This window comes from Apis laboriosa, unplaced genomic scaffold, assembly GCF_014066325.1.
Source record: "Apis laboriosa isolate Shangri-la unplaced genomic scaffold, ASM1406632v1 scaffold26_cov146, whole genome shotgun sequence".
In the NCBI taxonomy this organism is placed as follows: Eukaryota; Metazoa; Arthropoda; class Insecta; order Hymenoptera; family Apidae; genus Apis; species Apis laboriosa.
This window is the reverse complement of record NW_025222592.1, coordinates 1,484,845-1,507,748: the sequence shown is the minus strand read 5'-3', so window position 1 is coordinate 1,507,748 and position 22,904 is coordinate 1,484,845. Positions and strand designations below refer to the sequence as shown.

The following is a 22,904-nucleotide window of genomic DNA, read 5'->3' as shown; positions in this document are numbered from 1 at the left end:
CAAGTTATTTATTTAATATCAGTTATGTTTTATCAAGAATATATTATATCCTATATTCTATCCTATATTCGTGTAAAATAATATCTCCTTATATGATGATGAGAGAAGATCCTAACGATTACGTAATTTTTCATAAAAAAAGCCAATTTTGTTCAGTTTTGTTCAGCTTGTTGAGACAAGCTCATGTTGAAATTAAAAGATTTTTGAGATCGTTTATGGTAGCTTGAACGACCGGGGAATTCTTTTTTAAAAATAAAAAATCAAGACTTGAACGTACGTTCGAAATATGCGGATAAGCGAAGCGAATAATTAAGCAAGGGAAGGGGAAGTTGATCGGCTAATTTTAACGTGCAAAATTTTAAAACTTTCACGAAACATATGTTTACGTAATTCTTTTTTAAATGTCTTAATCGTTATTGTTGGAAGCGTTCCAAAGATCTAAAGAATTTCTTTAAATGTTTTTTGTTGTTTTATATCATATAAATTAAAATCGATTTATTTTAATGGAAAATTTTAAAACTTTTACGAAACATCTGTTTTGCAATTTGTAATTTTTTTTTTAAATAAATATTTTAATCGTTATTATTGGACATGCTCAAAAGATTAGATTTAGAGAATTTCTTGTTCAAATGTTTTCTATTATTTTATGTTGTATAAATTAAAATCGATTTAGAGAGAAAGAGACGAGAGAAAAATTTTCGAAAAATTTGAAATATTTTTATAACTTTAAGACAAATTAAATATATTAATTAATCAATTAATTAAAAATTGTATCAATTTTGAAATGTGATAAATTTTTTTAAGTTTTTTTATCAGATAAAAAATTTAATATAAAGTGCCATATATATATATGTTGATTATAAGAAGGGATGTTATGTAAAATAATAATGAAAAATATAAAATTGTTTGTTTGTTTTTTTTTGTGTTTCATATATACATTATAGTTCATATAGTAGGAAAAGTGATTAAAAAATTAGATTAAATTTGGTTAAGTGAGTACAAAATCAATTTATAATATCCATATATCTAAATTTGATGTTATAAAAAGTTAATAATTAATTTATATGTTAATAATTTTATTTATTTTTAAATGATAATGAACAAATTGAGATTTATTTTTCCGTTCAAAATTTAATCATAAAATTTGATAAATCAATAATTTATCGATATATAACACAATTGCTTTATCTAATTTTACTGCTTAATCTAATTTTAATTTTAAATTCATATAAAAATATAATATTTCTAATTTTTGTAGATATAAAATAACATTTTTATGAAATGAATTTATTATAAAAAGTAATATATTATCCACTTATTTACTACCCAATATTAAATTATTCAAAAAAATAAGTTATTAAATATTAATAATTAATATAAATATTCTTTTTTAAAAATATGAATCAAGAATTCAATGTATACATTATTATTAGGATGATAATTAGGATAATATAGTAAAAATATTATATATATATAATATTGTTTATTACGATATCATTTATTTTTAAAAAAATTTATATATATTTTTTTTAGATATTCCCTTTTCTAACCATATTATATCGCAATATTTTTTTTAATCTCCAAGCAAAAAATCAACAGAAACAGACTTATCATATTTCCTTCGTGTGGTCTTCACTTATAGTCTCAACTTTCACACAAGAAAAAGTGTGGAATCGTTCTCCTCAAGTCCTGAAAACAGCTGTTTTCTATATTTCCACAACGTCTGCGTGAGGCAAAAGCAAAAGCAAGATGGCCAACGATGCGCTATACATCCGAGGCATAAACGGTCGGTATCCAGAGAGGGAACGAAGAGAGTATAGTCGATGTCTATGAGAACGACACCAATTGCCAGGCAGAACAGTGAGCAGAGCAGAGAGGTATTCCAGACAGGGTACAAAGTAGATGGCCACGTAAGCGTCGCTATGGATCGTTAAACTGAAATCTGTTAGAGCAACCCTGTGCAATGTGGTCGGTTCAACGAACTATTTTCGTTCGAACTACTTCAAACTTCCTTTTTTTTTTTTTGTCTGTCTTTTCTTCTCGTAATTCTTCTCTCTTGGTTAGGTCTAAAATTTGATAGGAAATCTTGAAAGAAATGAAAGAATTTGAATTCGTTAGATTTAATTGATTTTTTTTGTTTATTTTGAGATTATGTTGGCTTTAAGTTGGCTTCCTTATTATGAATTTTTTATTTTATTTAATTAATTTTGATTTAATGTGAAATATAAGATTTAACATGGAATATTTGGAGATTATTTAAAATCGTTTATATTTGTGTTTAACTTTTATTCGTGAATTTTTAATATAATTTAGTATATCTGAAAGTTTTTTAAAATTTACTGCTATAAAAATAAAAATATAGAAAAAATTTTAAATTGGAATTGATCTAAGTTTAAGAATTTTTCATTCAATTTATTTTGAATTCTTTTTCTATCTTCTTTTCTTTTTTCGTTTTCTTTTTTCTTCTATTTCTATCAACATACTTTTATTTAAAGAATTTTATATGAAATATTTAGAAAAATCTTAAATTAAGTTTATTCCTTCAATTTTTAACAAAAATTCAATTTAACTTTCTTTCAGTTGAAATCTTGATTCAATCTATTTATTTATCCATCTTGATTAAATTTAGAATGAAATATTGAAAGAAACTTATATTGACTCAACTTAGCTTTTATATTCTTGTAAATTTTTATTTATGTTTCATATTCTTTAAGCTTCTTTTTCACGTTAAAATTAATTAATTTTGATTAAATTTTTAGGTTTTATATTTATTATATTTATTATGAAAAAATTAATAAATATAATAAATTAGAAAAATATTGAATTTAAATCAATTTAGATTCCTTTTTCTTCATGAATTCTTAATTCAATTTAGTTTGTTGACTTCCTTTAAAATTTATATCTATCTTCATTAAATTTCTTATTATATGAAATATTGGAAAAAATTAAACATAAATCAATTCACGTTGTGTGCAGCTTTCAAGTCCCCTTGAAATATTAATTTTTCGTAATTCTACTTGTAATTTCTATTTCTGTCGAAACGATTTAATTTCAGACTCGTCATGAAATATTAATAAAAATTAAAGTTCGTTTTTAGGTCTTCATCAATCTTTAATCCGATTCAATTTTTTTTTCAATCCAGAGTAGTTTTCTTTTTAATCCGGATTCACGGAAAATAGAATTCAATATTAAAAGAAACTGAATTTTAGATCTTTTTAAATTTTTTATGTAGTTCAATCTTCTTCTTTGTCGAATTTTATCTGCCTCTTTATATCTATCTATATCTATAAAATAAATATATATATATATATATATATATCTAAAAAATCTTTTATATCTATAAAATATTACAAAAGAATTAAAATGTCTAAATAGGGACTTTTTAAGACTTCTTCATTTATAGAAAATCAATGGATGTTCTTTTTACTCCTGTTAGATATTTATATGGAATCGTTGCAGTTCAGTAATAAAATTAATTATAACATTTTATCTCGTGTTCTATTAAGATATTTCTCAACTGTCCGATTTCTACATTTATCATGCTACATCGTTGCAAATCAGCTAATGGTTTTATATAATCAGTCGTAAAGTCTTGGAGCAACAAATTTATGAGTAAAAGTATGGACGCATGTCACCAGATGTCGTTAAAACCGGTTAACTCATTATGATTCATTACTATAAGGAAAAATAAAAAATAAAAAATAAAAAATCCTTTTTTCGTATCAATTCACATCAAAATTATCATGAAACTACAAAATATTTTTCATTGAGATCAGAGTATAAAATGATCTTCGCAGAATTTTCTAATTTATAATATAATAATTATTAATAATAACTTTTAATAGTTTTAAATTTTTTAAACTTTTGCAATTTTTGTTATTTATACAATATAGAATTAATCTTGATAAAAGAAATTATACAATATAGAATTGATTTTGATAAAAGAAATATATTTCGAAAATATGATTATAGGTTAGATTTTCTTTAATAATATATTATTAAATTTTAATAATATATTCTATGAATATAAATAAGGAGAAAATATTGTATGAATATAAGTTTGAAATTTTAAAAAATAATCATAACAAAATTCGCATTGTTACAATGATAAAGGATAAAATGAGTTGATAATCAATATAATTATAATACCAATATTTTGTCGAATTTTTTTTTTACAATAATTAAAAATCAAATGTTTTTCAAAGAATTAATTTTGACTTCTATCGAGATAAAATCATGATTACATGATATTTTTATTTTTTACATAATCGTGTATGATATATATGTTAATATATTTATTTTTAAATATTTACATTAATATGGAATATATTGTGTATTTCAAAAATATAAAAAATAAAAAGAAATAAAAAATAAAAAAAAAATAAAAATAAAATATTATATACAAAGATTTTAATTTTCTCATTAGAATGTCATGTCTTAAGTATCTTTGTCTATTTAAATTTTTACGATCATATAGATAGCAATTAATTTTTTAATACCTATGAATGTCTTTGAATTTTTTAACTTTTACTTGTTTTTTTATTTTTATAACCATTAAATTAAAGTGAAAATAAATAAAACTGTTATGACGAGGACTTTTATTGCATGCTATAAACAAGTCACAAGAATGAAATATTATTAATATGTTTGTTATAACATTTTACTAATCAATAAATATTGGTATGAGAATTTATTTATCCTTTTCAATTTCTCCTAAAAAAATGGAAAATATTGAAAATTTTTAATTATCCTATTTGATGATAAGAAATTATAATTTTACTTTATATAAAATATACATTGAAAAACTTTATTAAAAATTGAAGTATTTTGTATTTACTTTGTTAAAATATTAAGCGACTTGAATTTATTTTAAATCGGTTTTAATAAATGAACATCTTTCTTCGTGATATATCAACGAATTTTACATCCATTAAAATTCAACTTATCAAATACATGCATATTACGTAACTCGTACACTCGTAATCGATTAATATATTACATCATCGTCTGAATATCAGTTGCGTATTAATATTCTTCTAAAAAAAAAAATATAACATTTTTTTATATATTACCAAACAGTTGTAATAACATACAAAGCTATCAAGCCATTTCATATATCAATATTCTATAAATAAAAATCTATCGTACTATCACTATACGACTGTCAAATGAAATTATTATTCCTCGTGTGTATCGATGCATTGATATCAGATTCTATTTACATGCACCAGAAAATTTCTTGTCAAGTTTCTCGATAAGATATTTTTATAAAATTTTGTATTTGAAATATGATATTACATATGTGCAGGAAACAGAATAAAAATTTTAAAAAATATAAAAAGTGATTATAAAAATAAAGTTTAAAATGGGAATACTAAATGGGAATAATAAAATTTTGTAATATTTTTATGATATTTAAGCTATGATTTTTTGCAATTTTATATAAAAAAATAAAATTATTTTTTTATACGTATTTCCAAATCCAAGGTCATTTTAAGGTCTTAATATATCAAATTATTGAACTCGTTTTCATCAATTACAATATTATGAAGCGATATGAAATATTATAATATTGTCAAAAAAAAAAAAAATAAATAAAATTCAATTTTTATTCAAAAATTTTTAGAAAAAAACAAGGTATTTTTACTTTTTTTATCAAAAATAAGTTTTTTTAAAGTTTATGATATTACTATTTTATATATTGTCAAAAAATAGTATTACTTTTTTATTTTTTATTAGAGACAAAAAGATTTTAAAAAATTTTTAAATTCAAAATATATTTTTTCATCCAAAATTAATAGCAATACTTAATAAAACCAAAAATATATTATTACTATGCAGAACTTATATTTTATTTATTATTTCAAATAATATTACTATTATTATTCATATCCATAGAATTTTATTTATAATTTTAAATATAATTACTATTATTATCTAGAACTAATCTAGTCTTAACAAAATAATCAGCGATCAAGAACACATAATCTATCAGAGCACAGATAACGATCAAAATCACGAGAGATCTCGCGGTAGTTCCATCCTGATCCGTTCTAATTTCCTTCACAGATGGATCATCTATATTTCACTGTGCAATATAAATCACATTACCGCGAGATCCGTTCGCATTATTCACCGGTGGAACACGTTGCAGCCTGAATGCACAAGTTTCTGAAGTTTTTTCGAGTTACGCGGAAAGCTCGTTCATCACGCGAGATTTCACGATCGGATCGAACAACGAATGTAGATTTTCCCTTGCTCTGGCCAAACCTCTCGGGTCTTTCCACCGTTTTATTTATCCGTTTTATTCGGTGGAAATGTGATTTATTTTTTGGCTGCTTGTACAATTTACAATTTCATAAAAGAGTTCATGGGATTAGGATATTTTAGGATAGGATAAATTAGTGTACGTTTGAAATTGGAATTCTTATATTGAATTTATTTTATGATTTGTGAAAAAGGAAAAAATAATACGAAAAGTAGTTTATTATTTTTTATTTTTTGTCTTTGGTAGACTCGTCAAAAATTTTTATTTTATTTTTTATGCGGAAAAGGAATCGGGATCTAGATAGACTAATTAATTTTATAGAATTTATGAAAAAATTTGTAATAATAATATCTAATTCTGATAATAATAATGATAATTGTAAATAATATGATTAAGCGATAAAAAAATAACATTCTTCACATGCACTTGAATTAACATTTTTTCCTTTGTTAAATTAATTTTTATTGCTTCTGTAAAAAAAATTTTCGGTATTTAAAGGTTGTATAGCTGTAAATTATATTTATAAAATTAATTTATCTCTATCAAGATATTATTCAGTATTCATTAATATTATATAATATTATATAATATTATATTAAAATACTGCAATATTAATTCAATATTTTCAAAATATTATTTTGATACACGGTAAACTTATATGAAATAATTTAAAAGTGTTTGTACCATTTAATTTTTCAATTCATTTTTTGTAAATTTTAATTTTGAAAATGATTATTCTTCATTTGCATTAGTTGCAAAATGTTTTCATTTTTTATATATGCGTTTTAATTATCAATATATATTATATTAATTTTATTTTAAGAACTCCATTGAAACTCCATTGAAATTTTATAGGTGTTAAAACGTTATGTGCAATTATTAAGCAATGATAATAATAATAAATTGAATGAATAATTTTAAAAACTTTTTTTTTTATTTGTTTTAATCATATATCTCAATTTTTCAATTTGAATTTATTTATTATATTATATAATACTCCATGAGCCTATGATATGTAGATCAATTTCTCGTCAAATAATTAATCTTTTATTAATAACATATAAAAAGAATTAAAAATTTATTAAAAATATTTTTTTAAGACAAGTATTTATTTTTAATTGGAAATTTCTTTTGCAATCATACACCTCGATTTACAAATGTACTTTAGATTTTAGGATCCAAGTTCTTATCATTCGTTAAAATAAAAAAAAAAATCCCAAAAGTTCCAAATTCCCAATTAATAAAATAGTACTAATTATTTTGATATACATATGATATACAATTGACAAAATAATATAAATTTTGCTTTATTTACTGAACTTATCTGTTGAATTAACATTGAATTTTATTTATTGATGCATTTTATATTATTTAAAAGATGAAGACACGATTAAAAAAATTTCATTTAACCAATTCAAATTACATAAATATAAATTGAATTTTTTTTTATTAATATCTACAGCATTACTTGAAAAAGGAAGACACGATCTAGAAAAGAAAATATTCTCAATTATTAATTCTTTGAATTCTTTTCATTAATAAAATACTAAAAAAAATTTAACTTAAAAGATACACAGTTAAAGAAAATTTTACTGTATTAACGTCACTGCCATTGTCGTAGAAGATCCTTTTGCTTGAGATGTACCTGTGTCATCCGCCGGCTGAAACTCATTACTCATTTCGGTTGGTACGTCTCTAATTGCAGCTACCTTAATTACTCACAGAGTCGTGAAACGTAGAGACTCTGGGAAACGGGGACGTCATAAGACGCCACACGTATGTATAAACAATAAACGAATGGCGAAGCCCGTGTGAGACTCTCGTCTCATTGAAAAAAATCCTACGAAAGAGTTTATCGTGAAAAGATGCGAGAAATTCTCAAAATAGAGCTAGAAATGATGATTTTCAAAATAATAGAGATGATGGAGTATGAGCTTTTTCTTCATATTTCAAGACTTTTCTAAATGTTTTATTTATTACTATTTAGAGTAATTATATGGAATAGTGAAATAATAGGGATGATACAAGAGATGATGAATTTTTTTTAAAAATAAATTAAATTCGAAATTTTCGAAAATAGGCTATTTAATGATATTTTTAGTTTCAACAATGATATATATTTCTAATTTCTGGATAAATATTGATCATTATGTGGATCAAAGTAAAGAGATATTGAATTTTTTCATTATTTTGAAAAGATGAATGAAAATATTGTATTTATATCTTTTTTTTAATAAATAAAATCTTCGAAAGGAAGTATTAAGTTTCAAATGATCAAAATTATGTTATTACTAAAAAAATGCCATAATTATCCTCTCATTCTAAGAAAAATTAATTAAATATGGAACTTAAATACGTAGAATTAAAAATAATTTTATATTTTATAAAGAATTAACTTATTAATTATCATGGTTTTTATGTAGCAGTGATAAAAATAATTATATTATATTAAATAGGAATAATTTATCAAATAGAATAACAATATTAAAAATTATAAATTTATTTATATTTTTGATTATACATATATACATATATGTAATTAATAAATTTATCTATAGAAAATGTTTAAAATATAATATTTTATATATCAAATATATATCCCTTAATATTTATATAATCCAATTATTATTAATTTACGCAAATATACAAATTTAAAATTAGAAAATGAAATATATTAATCTCTTTCCTTTCCTTTAAAATTCCACGATCATTAATAAATAAATTCACTCTTTAAAAACCAGATAGAATACAATTGGACAGAGAAAGATCATCCAACTAAAAAACACTTTCAATTCCAACATCTTTTCATCTTCAAACTTCACCAGAATTAAAACAGCCGCCTCTCAAATATTCCTCCCTGCAACAATATATATACACGCATACATGTAAAAACAGAATAATAAACCAATGCTTTCGAAAAATAATCCTAGAGACATTATACATCACCAATCCCAAAATGAAAACCACACTCATATCACCTCTCAAAAGTTCTCCTCCTCTCTAAAAAAAAAAAAAAAAGAAAAAAAGAAAGCAAAAAGTATACATTTTCCTCACGACCTGGAAACCTCTCTCCTTCATCTTTCCCTTTTCATCGTCATCCTCTGATGGCTGCCTTTTATCTGGAACACTCATTTGCTACCGTCCACGGAATTTTCGATGGTCTCCTGTTATCGAAAAACCGGAAAATATTAATGGATACACCGTCTAGGCTTGTCGCTCATTGTCCACCCCTCTCGAATCAATACCAACGTTGTGTTGTTGCACGAAACAGCCCAAACCTAGGTTTGATGGCCGGCCAGAACATGGTCCGGGGAACCATTGCCCAATAATCTTTCGGCAAGGCCTGGTGGACCTGTCTGCATCGCACAGATGGTTTTCGACGTTATGAAACCACTGGCCGCGGTCAGCTTGCCTCGTTTTTGCTCCGCCATTCCTGCGCTGCCTACCTCTTTTGCCTATTGCCATCATGGAAAACTTGTCTTAGGAATTGCAACCGCTGGAAGGGAATTTCGATGGATGGATGGTTTTTAGGATCGGCCGAGTGGCTTTGAGTGGAGAAATTGTTGAAATATTATCGGCCGGGAATCGAGTTTTTTTTTTCTTTTCTTTTTTTTCTTTGCAGTTGAGATAGGATTGGTAGGATTTTTTAGAAGATTCTTTTATTTATCATTTGAGATTTGTCTATTTTGTTTAAAGGAATTGATGGAGTATTGTTAATAAAAAGTTGAATTTTTCTTCTTTTTTTCTTTGTATTTTGTGGCGAAGAATTTTTAGAAATTTTTGGAGGATATTTTTGTTAGTTTTGAAATTTCTGCATTTTGTTTGGAATTGATTAATGTTTGTGTTGTCATTCTTCAAAAATTTTGAAGAATTCTTGAAGAATCCTTTCGTTTGAATTTTTTGAAATTTATATTTATTTCAACTAAAGAAATAGATATAAGAAATTATGAATTGAAATATGGTTGATGAGGAGTTTGATTTTTATTTTATTTTATTTTTCTTATGTTTATGAAATATTTATGATTTCTTGAAAGTATAATCTTTTGAAATTTGTGTTACATTTGTGATATATTATCTCAACACAATTTATTTTCAGAAAGTATTCGTAAAATATAATACAATAATATAAGCATTAAACATATTCATATCTATAATTTTAGTCAGTATAGTGTGAATTATTTTATTTTTGATATATTTTTCATTAAAAGTTTATAAAATGGCGATGAAATATCGAAACAAAATCACAAAATAAACTCTTAAAATTTACTTTTCCAATTATTTATGATTCATGTCGCAAGAAGATTTTATGCACTTATAAACTTGTCTCCGTTAATTTTGAATAATTTAAACAAAAAAATTTTCATTTCCTATCACGTTTCTTATTGTAAAAGTACTGTTGAGAAAAATTAACTTCACAAAGTGAAAGTAAAGATTTCGTTCTTTAAAATAAACTCAAAAGGATTATGATATGATTTTTCTTTAGAAAATATTTTAACAATATTTATTTGCAAAATATATTTTTTAATTATAATTAATTATATTAAGACATAGAAATTAACATTTTGATTTTATACTCAAAATAATAAAATGATATAAGTTGTAAGAGTTTGTATTTACATTGTTTTACATATTAAAAAAAAAAAGAAAAGAAAGAAAAAGAAATTAAAATAGAATGTCAAATCCAGATATTATATAAAATTGTATAAAAGTATAAAGGATTAATGGAATGAGATTTTTTTAGAATCAGTATGTGGGCAATATGAATTGATAGAAATTTTGAAGAAATGGAAATAATTGAAGTATAGTGGAGTTTATATGTATATAGGATTTTTATGTCAGGAAGATTATTGGATTATTAGAATTTCATAGAATTGATGGTCTTTCTTGAAATTAATTTCTAAAATATATTTTGTTTTTCATTTTAAAAACTTAGATTTTTAATGAAATATTTACACATTTTTGATAAACTTATGGTAAATTAATAATGATTAATGATTTAAAAAATGTATTATATTTAAAAAAATAAATAAATTTTTATCAAGTTTTTAATATTCTACAAAAAAAATATACTAATAAATGATATTAATTAATTAAAGATTAATATTTTTGGTATCTTTGATATTAGTATCTTTGGATATTTTTTTTCTTTAGTTATATTTCTAAAGTTTAATTTGTTCATCTATAATAAATATTATAATTAAATTACGACAATAAGTATGTCAGACGATGTGGAACAAGGCAAAAATAAAATACGTAAATATGCACGTGCTTATGCATAATTTACATGTATGAATGTTATATGCAAATAGAAGAAAGACACGTCGCAGATGAAAAGACAGTTATTGTGAAAGAAGGAAGTAATATATTATGTCTTATGATAATTTATCATAATTTTATTTTTTCTCTGTTTTCTCTGCCTTTTTTAATTCATCCAAAATGTTTTTTATAAATAAATTTCTATGTATCTAACAATATCTACATAATTTAAATTTAAAAAAATTTATTAAAATATTTTTATTCTTTGCTTTCTTTTATTCATACAAATCGATTCTTTACAAATTTGTTGTTGCAAATATAAAATTATTTTTTAATTCAGAAAAATTAATTTTAATTACTTAAAGCCTTTAAAGTTTTATAAGTTTTATTTCAGATTATTATTTCTTTATGTAAATAATCGTATTTTTTAATATATTCTTTTTTTTAATTGTATAAATTAATAAAAATTATATTTTTCTTTATAATATGAATATATTTTTTACATGTATAAAATTTATATTAACAATATTCTAATTCAAAAATTTATTTTACACTTGTATCCTATTCAAGATTATAAATCAAAATAATAATAATACTTGTTATTGTATTGACTACGATTTTTATTTCCACGATAAAAAGTTATATCATATATTAATCATTGAATTGTTGACAAGATTGCAGACAAGATAAAATTTTTAACGAATAAAATTACATATTTAAAATGTTTGAATTAAAACTTGTTTGAATAAAAACTTCTTCACACAAGGATTATGGAAAACGTGTGTAGATTTTTAATCTATAATAATGAGTTCTTGAAAATAATAAGATAATTCAATTATAAAAACACACAATGGAAAAATAGAAGAGCTTTATACAATTTTTCTGATCCTAGTTGGATAAAAATCATTTTCATCCGCAATCTTTTGACAGGAAATTGAACAGAAAGACGAACAAAGGGAACAAAAATTTCTTTCTATCTCATTCCAACTAATTTTTCCCAACATTCGGTCAGTTCCAGTCACGAAACCGTAATCCAGACAATAAATTGAGAAAATAGAATAACAATAAGAAAAAGAAAACATCATTCAGTTTCTAGGAAATTGATTATTTACGATTTCAATTATTAACAAGTAATATTTAATTTTTGAATAGCAATGGCAATAGACTTTAATTAAAGTGATTTCTTTTTGTATATTTAAGAAATTAATCTCGTGTTATTGTTATATAATTGTTATATTTAAAATTGAAATACAATTTATACAGATTTATAAAATATGTAAAAGTTTTAAATTAACTATAAAATGAAAATAATGATATTTAATGATATTTAATGTTATCTATATTTATTATTAATTATTTTTCGTAGATAAGAAGAATGATTGCAAGATATCTAATTTTATTTTACTATTTTTATATTACTATTATCTAACATGTTTTTGAAAAAATAATTATTTTATTAAAAAACAAATAATTAATATTTTTACCATTATATTTTACCATTATATTTTACCATAATATTTTATAATAAACCATATTTCTAGATCAATTCCAAAACTCAATTTCTCTATATAACATAAAATAAATACAAAAGTTTGTATTCAGAAAATTCGTGGCTTATTTATTAAGTTATAGGCAGTTTAAGTTTGCTTAAGTTATTTGTTGAAATCAAACAAAGATAGAATGAAATGTGACAGAGATAAAATGATCTCATTCTGCCTTTTATTTCATCTAAAGTAAATTTAAATTGCTTATAACAAACAAGCCTTAACATTTTTGCATACCAATTTTACTGTTCGTTTCGATATCTAAAATGATCATTTCTTCAAAAATATTTCGCTAATGTATTAACATTTTGTATATGTATTTTCTCCAATATTCATAAAAAAAATGAATATTATTTATTTTTTAATTTAAATCATATATAAATAAAAAAAGTTTACTCTAAATCATTTATTTCCTCAATTTTTTTACAGAAATGGAGTTACATACGAAGCTTTATAATAAGTGGTCCATTCAAACCATTTTAAAATCCTCCTCCTTCTTCTTTTTTTTTTACTTTTTTCTATTTATTTTCCTCTTCACGAAGCTTGCCTATACAGACACATAGTCACGAAATCGCAATCGAGACACACAATGACTTCACCTGTATCCCGAGTGTCGGTTACCTGCTTACGTGTTTCATCGCTAGCTATGTAGTCTCGGAAGGCTATTATGATAATAGTACTTTCATTACGAAAGGTCTTCATTATCTTACCGCGATTCGATCTACCCGGATCAATATCATTTCCCTCTTACATTTCATTAAACGCGCGTATCGCTCTTTCTCTCTTCCTCCCTCCCGCCATTTCAGATCTCCTCCATCTCTGTAATTTGACCGTAATTTTCATGAAAATACGTCATGGATTTTGTGATTTTTCAACCAAAGTATACTTATTTCGTATCTGTGTGCGTAATTGTGATATCAAAAACACTTTCAACCCCTCATCCCCTTTCGATGTTCCATCGTTTGGCCGCCATTATATGCTTGATTGTATATTAGCCTCGATTTTATTCTGCTTTACTTTTCATGCTTTATGATCATGATTCATGTTTTATTTCCTTATATATGCTACGTTTTATCGAGTATTTTTATTATTATTATTATTATTATTTTTTTTTTTTAAATATTTGTTTGAGAGAAATTTATGTTGATTGAAATGAATAAGTGTAATATGAAATATTAGTAATATAAATAATATAGAATGAATATTTAATGTTTTTAAGTAATTGGGGTAATTTTATTATATTGTTAAGATAAAAAATTAAATGGTGGATTGACCAAGTAAAACAATGTATTTTGATTTATAAAATAATGTTTATGAAAATTAAATCGAATAATTTAATAATCTATAGCGATTAAATAAAAAATAATTATAGTTCATAGTTCATTTTCAACAATTGATATCATTTTAAAAAAATTTTTAAATACTTTTAGCTAATAATAAAAGCTACAAATTCTTATTTGAAATTATAAATAAATAAAAATAAATAGATTATAATTAAATATATGATTTGAAAAAATATTAATATTGTTAAATTTATCAAATACAAATAATGCATAATAAGTCGAGGATACCAAATGAAATTATAAATTAATATATATATATATATATATATACATAAATAATTTATATATATATAAATAAAAAAAATATTATTTTATGAAAATGTTATTAGTAATTGAATATTGTATATATTAGAACTTAATTTAATTTTACTTAACTGTAATTTTGATATCATTATGATAATAGCATTTGCATTCACAAAAAGTAATAAATGCATTTATTGGCTATCTTTCAATTATTTATAATAAGAAAATATTTTTTTAATAATATTTTTATAAACAAGACATAATATATTAAAATTTAACATCTGTTTTACGGAAGAAAAAAAAATATATATGTATATATTTATTTATTTATCCCTTTCATAATGAATATCAAGATAGACTCAAATAAGCAATTTAATAGATGTTGATATTATGCATGAAAGTGTTCTTCAACAAGTTCTCAAACAGTTGTTCATACGTTCTTGTTTCATCACTCAGTGACAAATATCTTAATGACTCACATTCCGTCAAGGAGAAAATAAGAAACCACGATTTCAACGAATCGTTATAAGGAAAAGTTGAAACATGTTGTTAAAATTAATCTCTCGGTGTAATGCTTCTTCAAATTACTCTTGGTACATAATATGTCGTAAGACTTGTCTTGGATATAATCAAGTTTTCGCCTTTTCACGTCCTCATTAATCATCGACTCAACGTTCATCAATCTATTCAAAATGGTAAATCTATTCAAATATCAGGATTAAGGAAAAAGAATTTCTAGACAAATCTGAAGGGGTTAATAATTAATCGAATTGTCTGGCAAATAAAGATATTGAAGCTTATTCTGTCTTTATTTCCTTAATTAAATGTTCAATTTAGCATTTTGAAAAACATGAAAACTGGAAATTTTTATCGGAGATAGATCAAAACCAAATTTTTAGATTTGTGAAATTCGAATTTGAAACTTTATGATATCACGAGTATTCGAATATTTTTCTTATTCGTGTTTCATTTTTCAAGTTTTTCTCTCTTTTATAGAGTTTTTTTTTCTTTTCTAAAAATTCGTTCATTTATCAAGAAATAAAATTTTTATAAATTTTGATTTTTAAAATTCTATTATTTAAGTTTATAATAACAATAAATATTTAGCAATTTTTTAATTTGCTCAAAAAAATTTCAAATCTTGAAACTTAAAAATTTTTTGATACTATTTGATTTTTGAAGAGATTCATGATATCTAGTTTAATTTTTTGATCTCTTTTCTGATATAAGTATAAATTAAACTATTATTTATTATTTATCTTAAAAATAAAAAAAAATCTTAAAAAAAATTATTAAAATAGGATATTCATTTAGAAAAACAATATTCTACTAAATACAATGAAAAAGACAATTAATTGTTTTTTGTTTATTTCTTTGATTATATAAATATATATTATTTTATTCTTAGAAATAGAATTTTCATATATTTTTTAAAATATTTAAAATTTTCAGGAATAATAAAATCCATTCAAATTATTTCTAAAAAGAATATCTATTATACAAACTGAGTATAGACTAAAAGTAAATAATTTATATATTTAAATTTACTAAATATTTAATTTTATTAAAATTTATTTGAAAAAATTTAATTCAATAAAATTATTTTATTAAAATTTATTCGAATATCGTTGAAATATTTGTCCATTTTATAATTCATTTTCAACTCAGCTATAACTATTTTCGAAAATTGTTAAATCATTAATCTATATATTTCATATATGATACATTTGTATTTACATTATAAATACGTACCAAAATTTAAGTGTATATCTATATATTTAAGTATATTTCATCTTGACGAACAAAATTAGAATGTTACGAAGAAAATAAATTGGCACATGTAATAACTATTCTCTATTCGAATCTATATGAATCTTTCAACAGTACTTTATTATATTTTCAGTAATCATAAGAAATTCAAAATCATCATTTTGACATGTTGTTTTAATTCTAATATTAACTTATTAGAATGAGAAAATAAAAAAAAATCAAATCTTCTAAATAATAAAATAAAAACTTTCATAGTTTTAAAATCTTTTCTTTTTTATTATTTTTCAATTTTCTTTTGATTTTTTTCTTTAATTTTCCAATTTTTCATTCCAATTTTTTCTTGGGTATATTTTCATAATTTTAGATTCTAAAATTTTCATTAAAATTATTTCTAAAAATAAAATATGAATATACTGCACGGTTCATTATTCGAAAATAGTTTTGAAAATTGTAAAAAAATCTTTTCTTATTTTCTCTTATTTTTTCTTATTTTCTCTAATTTTTCTTTAATTTTTCAATTTCTCCTTCCAATTTTCTCCCATTTTTTTCTTTTTATTTCTTTATTTTTTCTATTAATCTATATTCCATAATCTCTTTTGTTATTCTTCTTAAAAATATAATTCTATTCTTAAAAATATAAGATTATCAATCTATACCATGTTTATCAATCTAGCATAAATAGCTCGATACGTTAAACTGTTAAGCTTAAAAGGAAACAGTCTGTCAATGACCCAGATATCCAGCAACGTGGCGTTCGAATTCCCAGTCCACCGACTCGCCCAATCGATTCCTCTTCTTCCACCCATACACTGAATCCTACTCACGAAATAAAATAAAATCCTACGAAAAAGAAATAGAACTTTGATGAAATAGAAGGAATATCGTTCCTTCCAATATAATAATGCAATCGATATCGATTTTCTATAATTAAATATTAACTACTTATTATACGGCTGATATAAAATTGATATAAAATAAATATTAATATTATTAAACATTTCAAATATATTATATATATTTTTTACTCTCTATAATATACTTTTTAAATTAAATATCGAGATAAAATATTCTTTCTTATTATACAAATAATAAAGTTGGAATTCATTGAAGTTGAGAATTTTTATTACAGAAAAAATTGATTATATTTAAATATAAAATATGGGAAATATTATTAAACAATTTGACTGCTTTTCTTTTTAAATGAAATATTGTGGTATAAAATATTCTTTATTATTATATAAATAATAGAAAAATGTTTTTATTGAATATCCAATTTCTATTCTATAAAAATTAAATTTTCTATTATTGTAAACATTTTTCTGTTATCTAATTTCTGATTTATTATTATTTTTATAAAAAAATTAATTATTTGTTGAATTGATTTTTATCTAAATTATATATGTATTTAGAAAAAAAACTTCAAATTGTCGCATAATCCTTTAATAGTACCAAAAACTGATATGAATACCAACTGTATTTACCGCAATTATATTACTATTACTGTGCATACAAATTTCAAATGGAAGTTGTTTAAAACATCACTGGAAATAATTCAGACGTTCATTATAAACATATATAACGTTCCATTCATAAAATAAATACGATGCTTTTATGAGTTAATAAAAAATTAAAAATGTATATTATTATATAACATAATAATTTATTGTAAATTAATTATCTTTATATTTTTTTTCGTTCTTTTGTTCATCTTTCTTTTTCTTTATTCTTTTACTAATTAGTTTTAACATTTTTCCAGACATGTTATGTACTCTCTGTTCGTACCTTCTGCTTTATACTCTCTACATTCTTTTATTATGTAATTATAATGTAATTATAATTATATTTTTGTTTTCACATAATATACATATATTCCATATATTCCATATATTCTTAGCATATTTCCTATCACTGATATTTATTTATTTATTTATCATATTTTCATTTATTACATTATTTTTTAATAATTATCATCTATAAAGTAGTATTTTAATTATAATAAATACAGTTTAATTTCTTAATTTTAAGAAATTTTAATAAATTTTAGTAGATAATAGAATATATAATTAATACTTAATTCTTAAAATTTTAACTGAGATAAATGAGACTCCCATAATTAAAAAGTTTTTTCTGCAATTTCTTTTTAATTTTGAATTAACTTTTATTACATGTTTTTACAATTATATGAAATTTTAAACGACGATCATTTATGACTGATATTTATTTATTTATTTATTTTTAACAAATAAAAGTCTGAAAAAGTTTGAGAAAAATTTCTTTAAAAATCTTCAAATATTTTAAATTGAAATTATGAAATTAATAGAAAATTTGAACAATATCTTGTTTGAATATCTTACTATATAGGATGTTAATATATTCTTGGCACACTTCTGGCGATTCTAGATTCTAAATTCGTCAAAACAAATGCAAAAATTAGTATATAAAAAAGTTAAGGATTATTTTTAAGTTATTTTATAAGTAATTAAAGTTTGCGTTGAATAAAGTATGACGGAAATTATTTTGTCTCTATTATATCAACACTTTATTCCTATCTCGCTTCATCTAACGTGAATTTAATAAATAAATCTCAACCGATATTTTTGTATTCCAACTTTTGTATTTGTTTTAGCCTTTAAAATTGACCTTTTAACTGTATATAAGTAAAAAAAACTAGCTTTTCAAAAATATCAAGACAAAATAATCCCTGTTTATTTAAATTCCTTAATATTAATTAATTAATAATTAAACGAGATCGTTCAATATTGCTAGTATAGTTTTAAAATAAATTTTTAAAAATTCCGTAAGATACTTTTATCTCTTTATATTTCCTTTCCTACGTATACTTCTTCGAGTATTAATTTTTCGAAAATCAAATTATTTTATTTAATATTCGATCATTTCGATTTGCAAATAACATCAATCCAAGCCAATTAACTTTCAATGATCGGCCAAATATTAATTAATAATCGTTTGGTAATTTACAGAGGCCTACCGTGCGGCGTACAACCCCCTGAACCAGTACCGGATCCTGATGGGGACAAATTGGCGACAATCGCGGCCCGATTCAGCTATTTCCAAGAGAGGAAGAGCACGTTGACCGCTGCGAAAGTCGATCTTCGTAGGAACATCAATCCACCGGCCAGGTACAAGAATGCGCGGCCAACGGTCAGGTTGAGGCCGCGCCAGGTGCTTTGCAGCAAGTGTAGATCGATCTGCAACGAGAACAGTGAGAATGTGGATGTCAGCAGAAAACGGAAACACGACGAGATTCAGCAGGAACAACAGCAGCCTCAGCAGCAGCAGGTAATATTTCCTTCTTATTGTGAGGCTGATAAGAAAAGATTGTGGAGTGTATGTGGAGTGGAGTGTATAACATTTTATTTCTACAACATGTTCTCTTGTTTGTTAATACGTGAAGAGTATTGGATGTTTTGCATGTGATGATTTATTTTCTCAATATTCTTAATTCTTTTTGTATAATTATGTAAATATTTAGCATATATGTAAATGTATATAATAAATATATGTATTTATTATATAGTATATGGTATAGTATATAGTATATAGTTATATATTTAGTATATAGTAAATTCAAAATTGATATTACGAAATTATTTTTTTTTAAAGATAAAAACTTCTTATTACATGATTTTATATTATTATTATTTTATATTATTATATTATTTTATATTATTAGAAATCAGTATCGATATTTAACTTTTATTTATTTAGAACACAATAAATGATTTAATAATTGATTAATTGTTAATTAGTTAGGATTATCTGTTAATTAGTATTTTCTTTCGACTTTCATATAAAAATATACGTATAATATTAATTTTTTAAATTTTTTTTATTTATATTTTTATTTATATTTCTCTATTTAAATTTATATTATATAATTTATATAATATATTTTCATAATAAAAGTAATAATAACAGTAACGATAATTTACTATAATAATAACTAATAAAAATAACAAAACATATTAATGGCTTAGATATTGCAAAGATATTATATGTCCATTTATTTGGAATTTGAATTTTTATATTTAAAAAATTGTTCTTGATTATTTTTTTATACATTATAAAATTTTAATATTTTTTTATACACTATAAAAATTACATTTATATTTATTTTAAATATTTACATTATAAATTAATAAATTATTAATTTCAATTTTCAATAATAATAAATAATATTAAAAAATAATAAATCAAACATACTACACATATATTTACATAAATTTATTAAAATTTTATTTCATTTTTATTCATTTATATATTTATATATTTCTGAATTTCTATAGAATATTAAATCATTAAATTTATTTTTTTCAGAAAACTAAAAATAGACATAAAATATTTGTGTATCATCAATACAAATCAATTATAAATCATTAATACAAAATGATAATATATTTTTAATACATCTTTAAAATATCGATTCTAGAAATCAAAAAAAGTTAATCAAAAAAAAAATGTTACAACAAAAATTCTATTTATCAAATTATAAGTAATTAATATTTATGTTAGATAAAGCAAGAAACAGAGTGATATTGCAACAAAAATAGAATGTCTCATTCTATCTGTCTCTCTTCATTTTATAATTATAATAAATAAGTCTACATCGACATTTTTATATACAAACTTTTGAATTAACTCTGCAAAGATCTATGAATATATTAATAAATATATAATATATTAATATATATTTGATGTAAATAGTTTTAATTTTTTTTATAATTGAATGCATAGAGAATATTCAAAGATTATACGTTTTTTTTAAATAAAATTTTTTTTTATTATGTTAGTTGCTTACATATAATTCTTTTTAAAAAAATAATTTATTAATTAAAAATTATAATATTTAAAAAAATTTTAAACTTGAATTTTCCAAAACTTATAAGAAAAATAAGAAACACGAAATGATACATTATCTTCATATTTTGCTTGTCTTTCATACAATAAGTTTTGCAAAATTTAAATAAATAACATAAAAATATAATCTTCTAAATATCTTCTTAAATATCTTTTAACTTAATGATATCTTTATTTATGAACAATGTTAATACTTTTTTTATGAAAAATTATCAAATATTTATAAACATATTTTCAGTTTAAAAATTGATTTTCATATTATTTATTTATTGCAATAATGACATAATATAAAAATCATGATTTTAAAGAAATCGAATCTGAATATTTCCAACTCTTATAATACAACTTTTAAAAATATTAAATATAATAAATATTATTTAATTTTCATTAAAATCATTATTTACGCAATCGTTAAATTCGTTTTAATAATTTGTGTACCATCCTGTATAAATTGATGATTGAAAAGCACGTAAATCGAACTTGCACAACTTCAATCATACTTTATAATGAAGTTTATTGTTATGATGCTTCGATGGTTAAAAACCGTCAAATATGACACGTGGTCGTGGAAAGTTTCAGGTCTCAAAGTGGCGAAACTTCGAGTAGGGACGAGCAAATTGGGTTGGAGGAAACTTGGTCGAATGAGAACACGCCAGACTATGGAAGAAAGTCATACGATTTTGAACTAGAGGAAAAGTAGCTTAACGCGTTGTCTTGAGAGGCCCACTTACATTGTGCGAATACCAGTTTGATTCTTGCATGAGCAAGTTGTCTCGCAAGTTCTTCCTACTTTAACACAAAGTGTTCTAATGGTACATTTAATACCGACGTTTTCATCTTGTCTTATACGTGTTTGCAGATTGTGTAGTAGAAGATACTGTTTCTTGACTCGGTGTCGGATGAATATATATTCTTAATGCCGTGACTTATGTTTGAAATTTTAACGAAAATTTTGTTTTGTCGTGATAAATTTAACTCGAAATAATATATAATATATAATATATCGATATAATATATCGAATAGTATTCTTTAAAATAGATGGAAGATATTTTTTAAAAATTCTTTTTTGAATTCTTTGCGATTTTTTTTTAGAAATATTTTTCAAACTCTTTGGGATTTTTTGAAAATATTTTGAAAGAAAATTATTACGATAATATTTCAAAATGTTGAATTATGATAAATTTATATTGAATAATATTTGTTTTAAAAGACAGTTATATCGATGAGACTTTCTTTTTTGAAGATTTTTTACAATTGGAATATTTTTCTTTGTAATATTTTTAAAAATATTTTTTATAATTTTCTTAGATTTCTTTTCTTTTTTAACTTACATTCTCTTTTACTTTCTTCTTTAATTATCATATTTTATTTGTAATTATTGTTTATTTATAATTAAATGATTTTTTGCAATCACATGTTGATAGATTGCAACAGATTAAGTTTTCTTGGTATTTATTAAGATTGCAACAGATTAAGTTTTCTTGGTATTTATTAAGATTGCAACATATCTGTATGTAATATTTATTCAAGTTTAATTTACGTAATTTGCATATTTACATATTAAAATATTAGGAATTTGAATTACATTTTGCTTTATCGTG

At 22.3% G+C, this 22,904-nt stretch overlaps 1 protein-coding gene across 2 annotated transcripts in view; it reads left to right on the top strand.

The window, feature by feature from the left end:
- Positions 1-22,904, top strand: part of LOC122713990 (PWWP domain-containing protein 2A-like) — a 62,659-nt gene that overhangs the window by 30,331 nt on the left and 9,424 nt on the right. For both annotated transcript variants that reach the window (XM_043934919.1, XM_043934918.1), the window contains exon 2: positions 19,406-19,724. In XM_043934919.1, the coding sequence (XP_043790854.1) occupies positions 19,406-19,724 (319 nt within the window). The remainder of the gene's footprint in view (positions 1-19,405; positions 19,725-22,904) is intronic.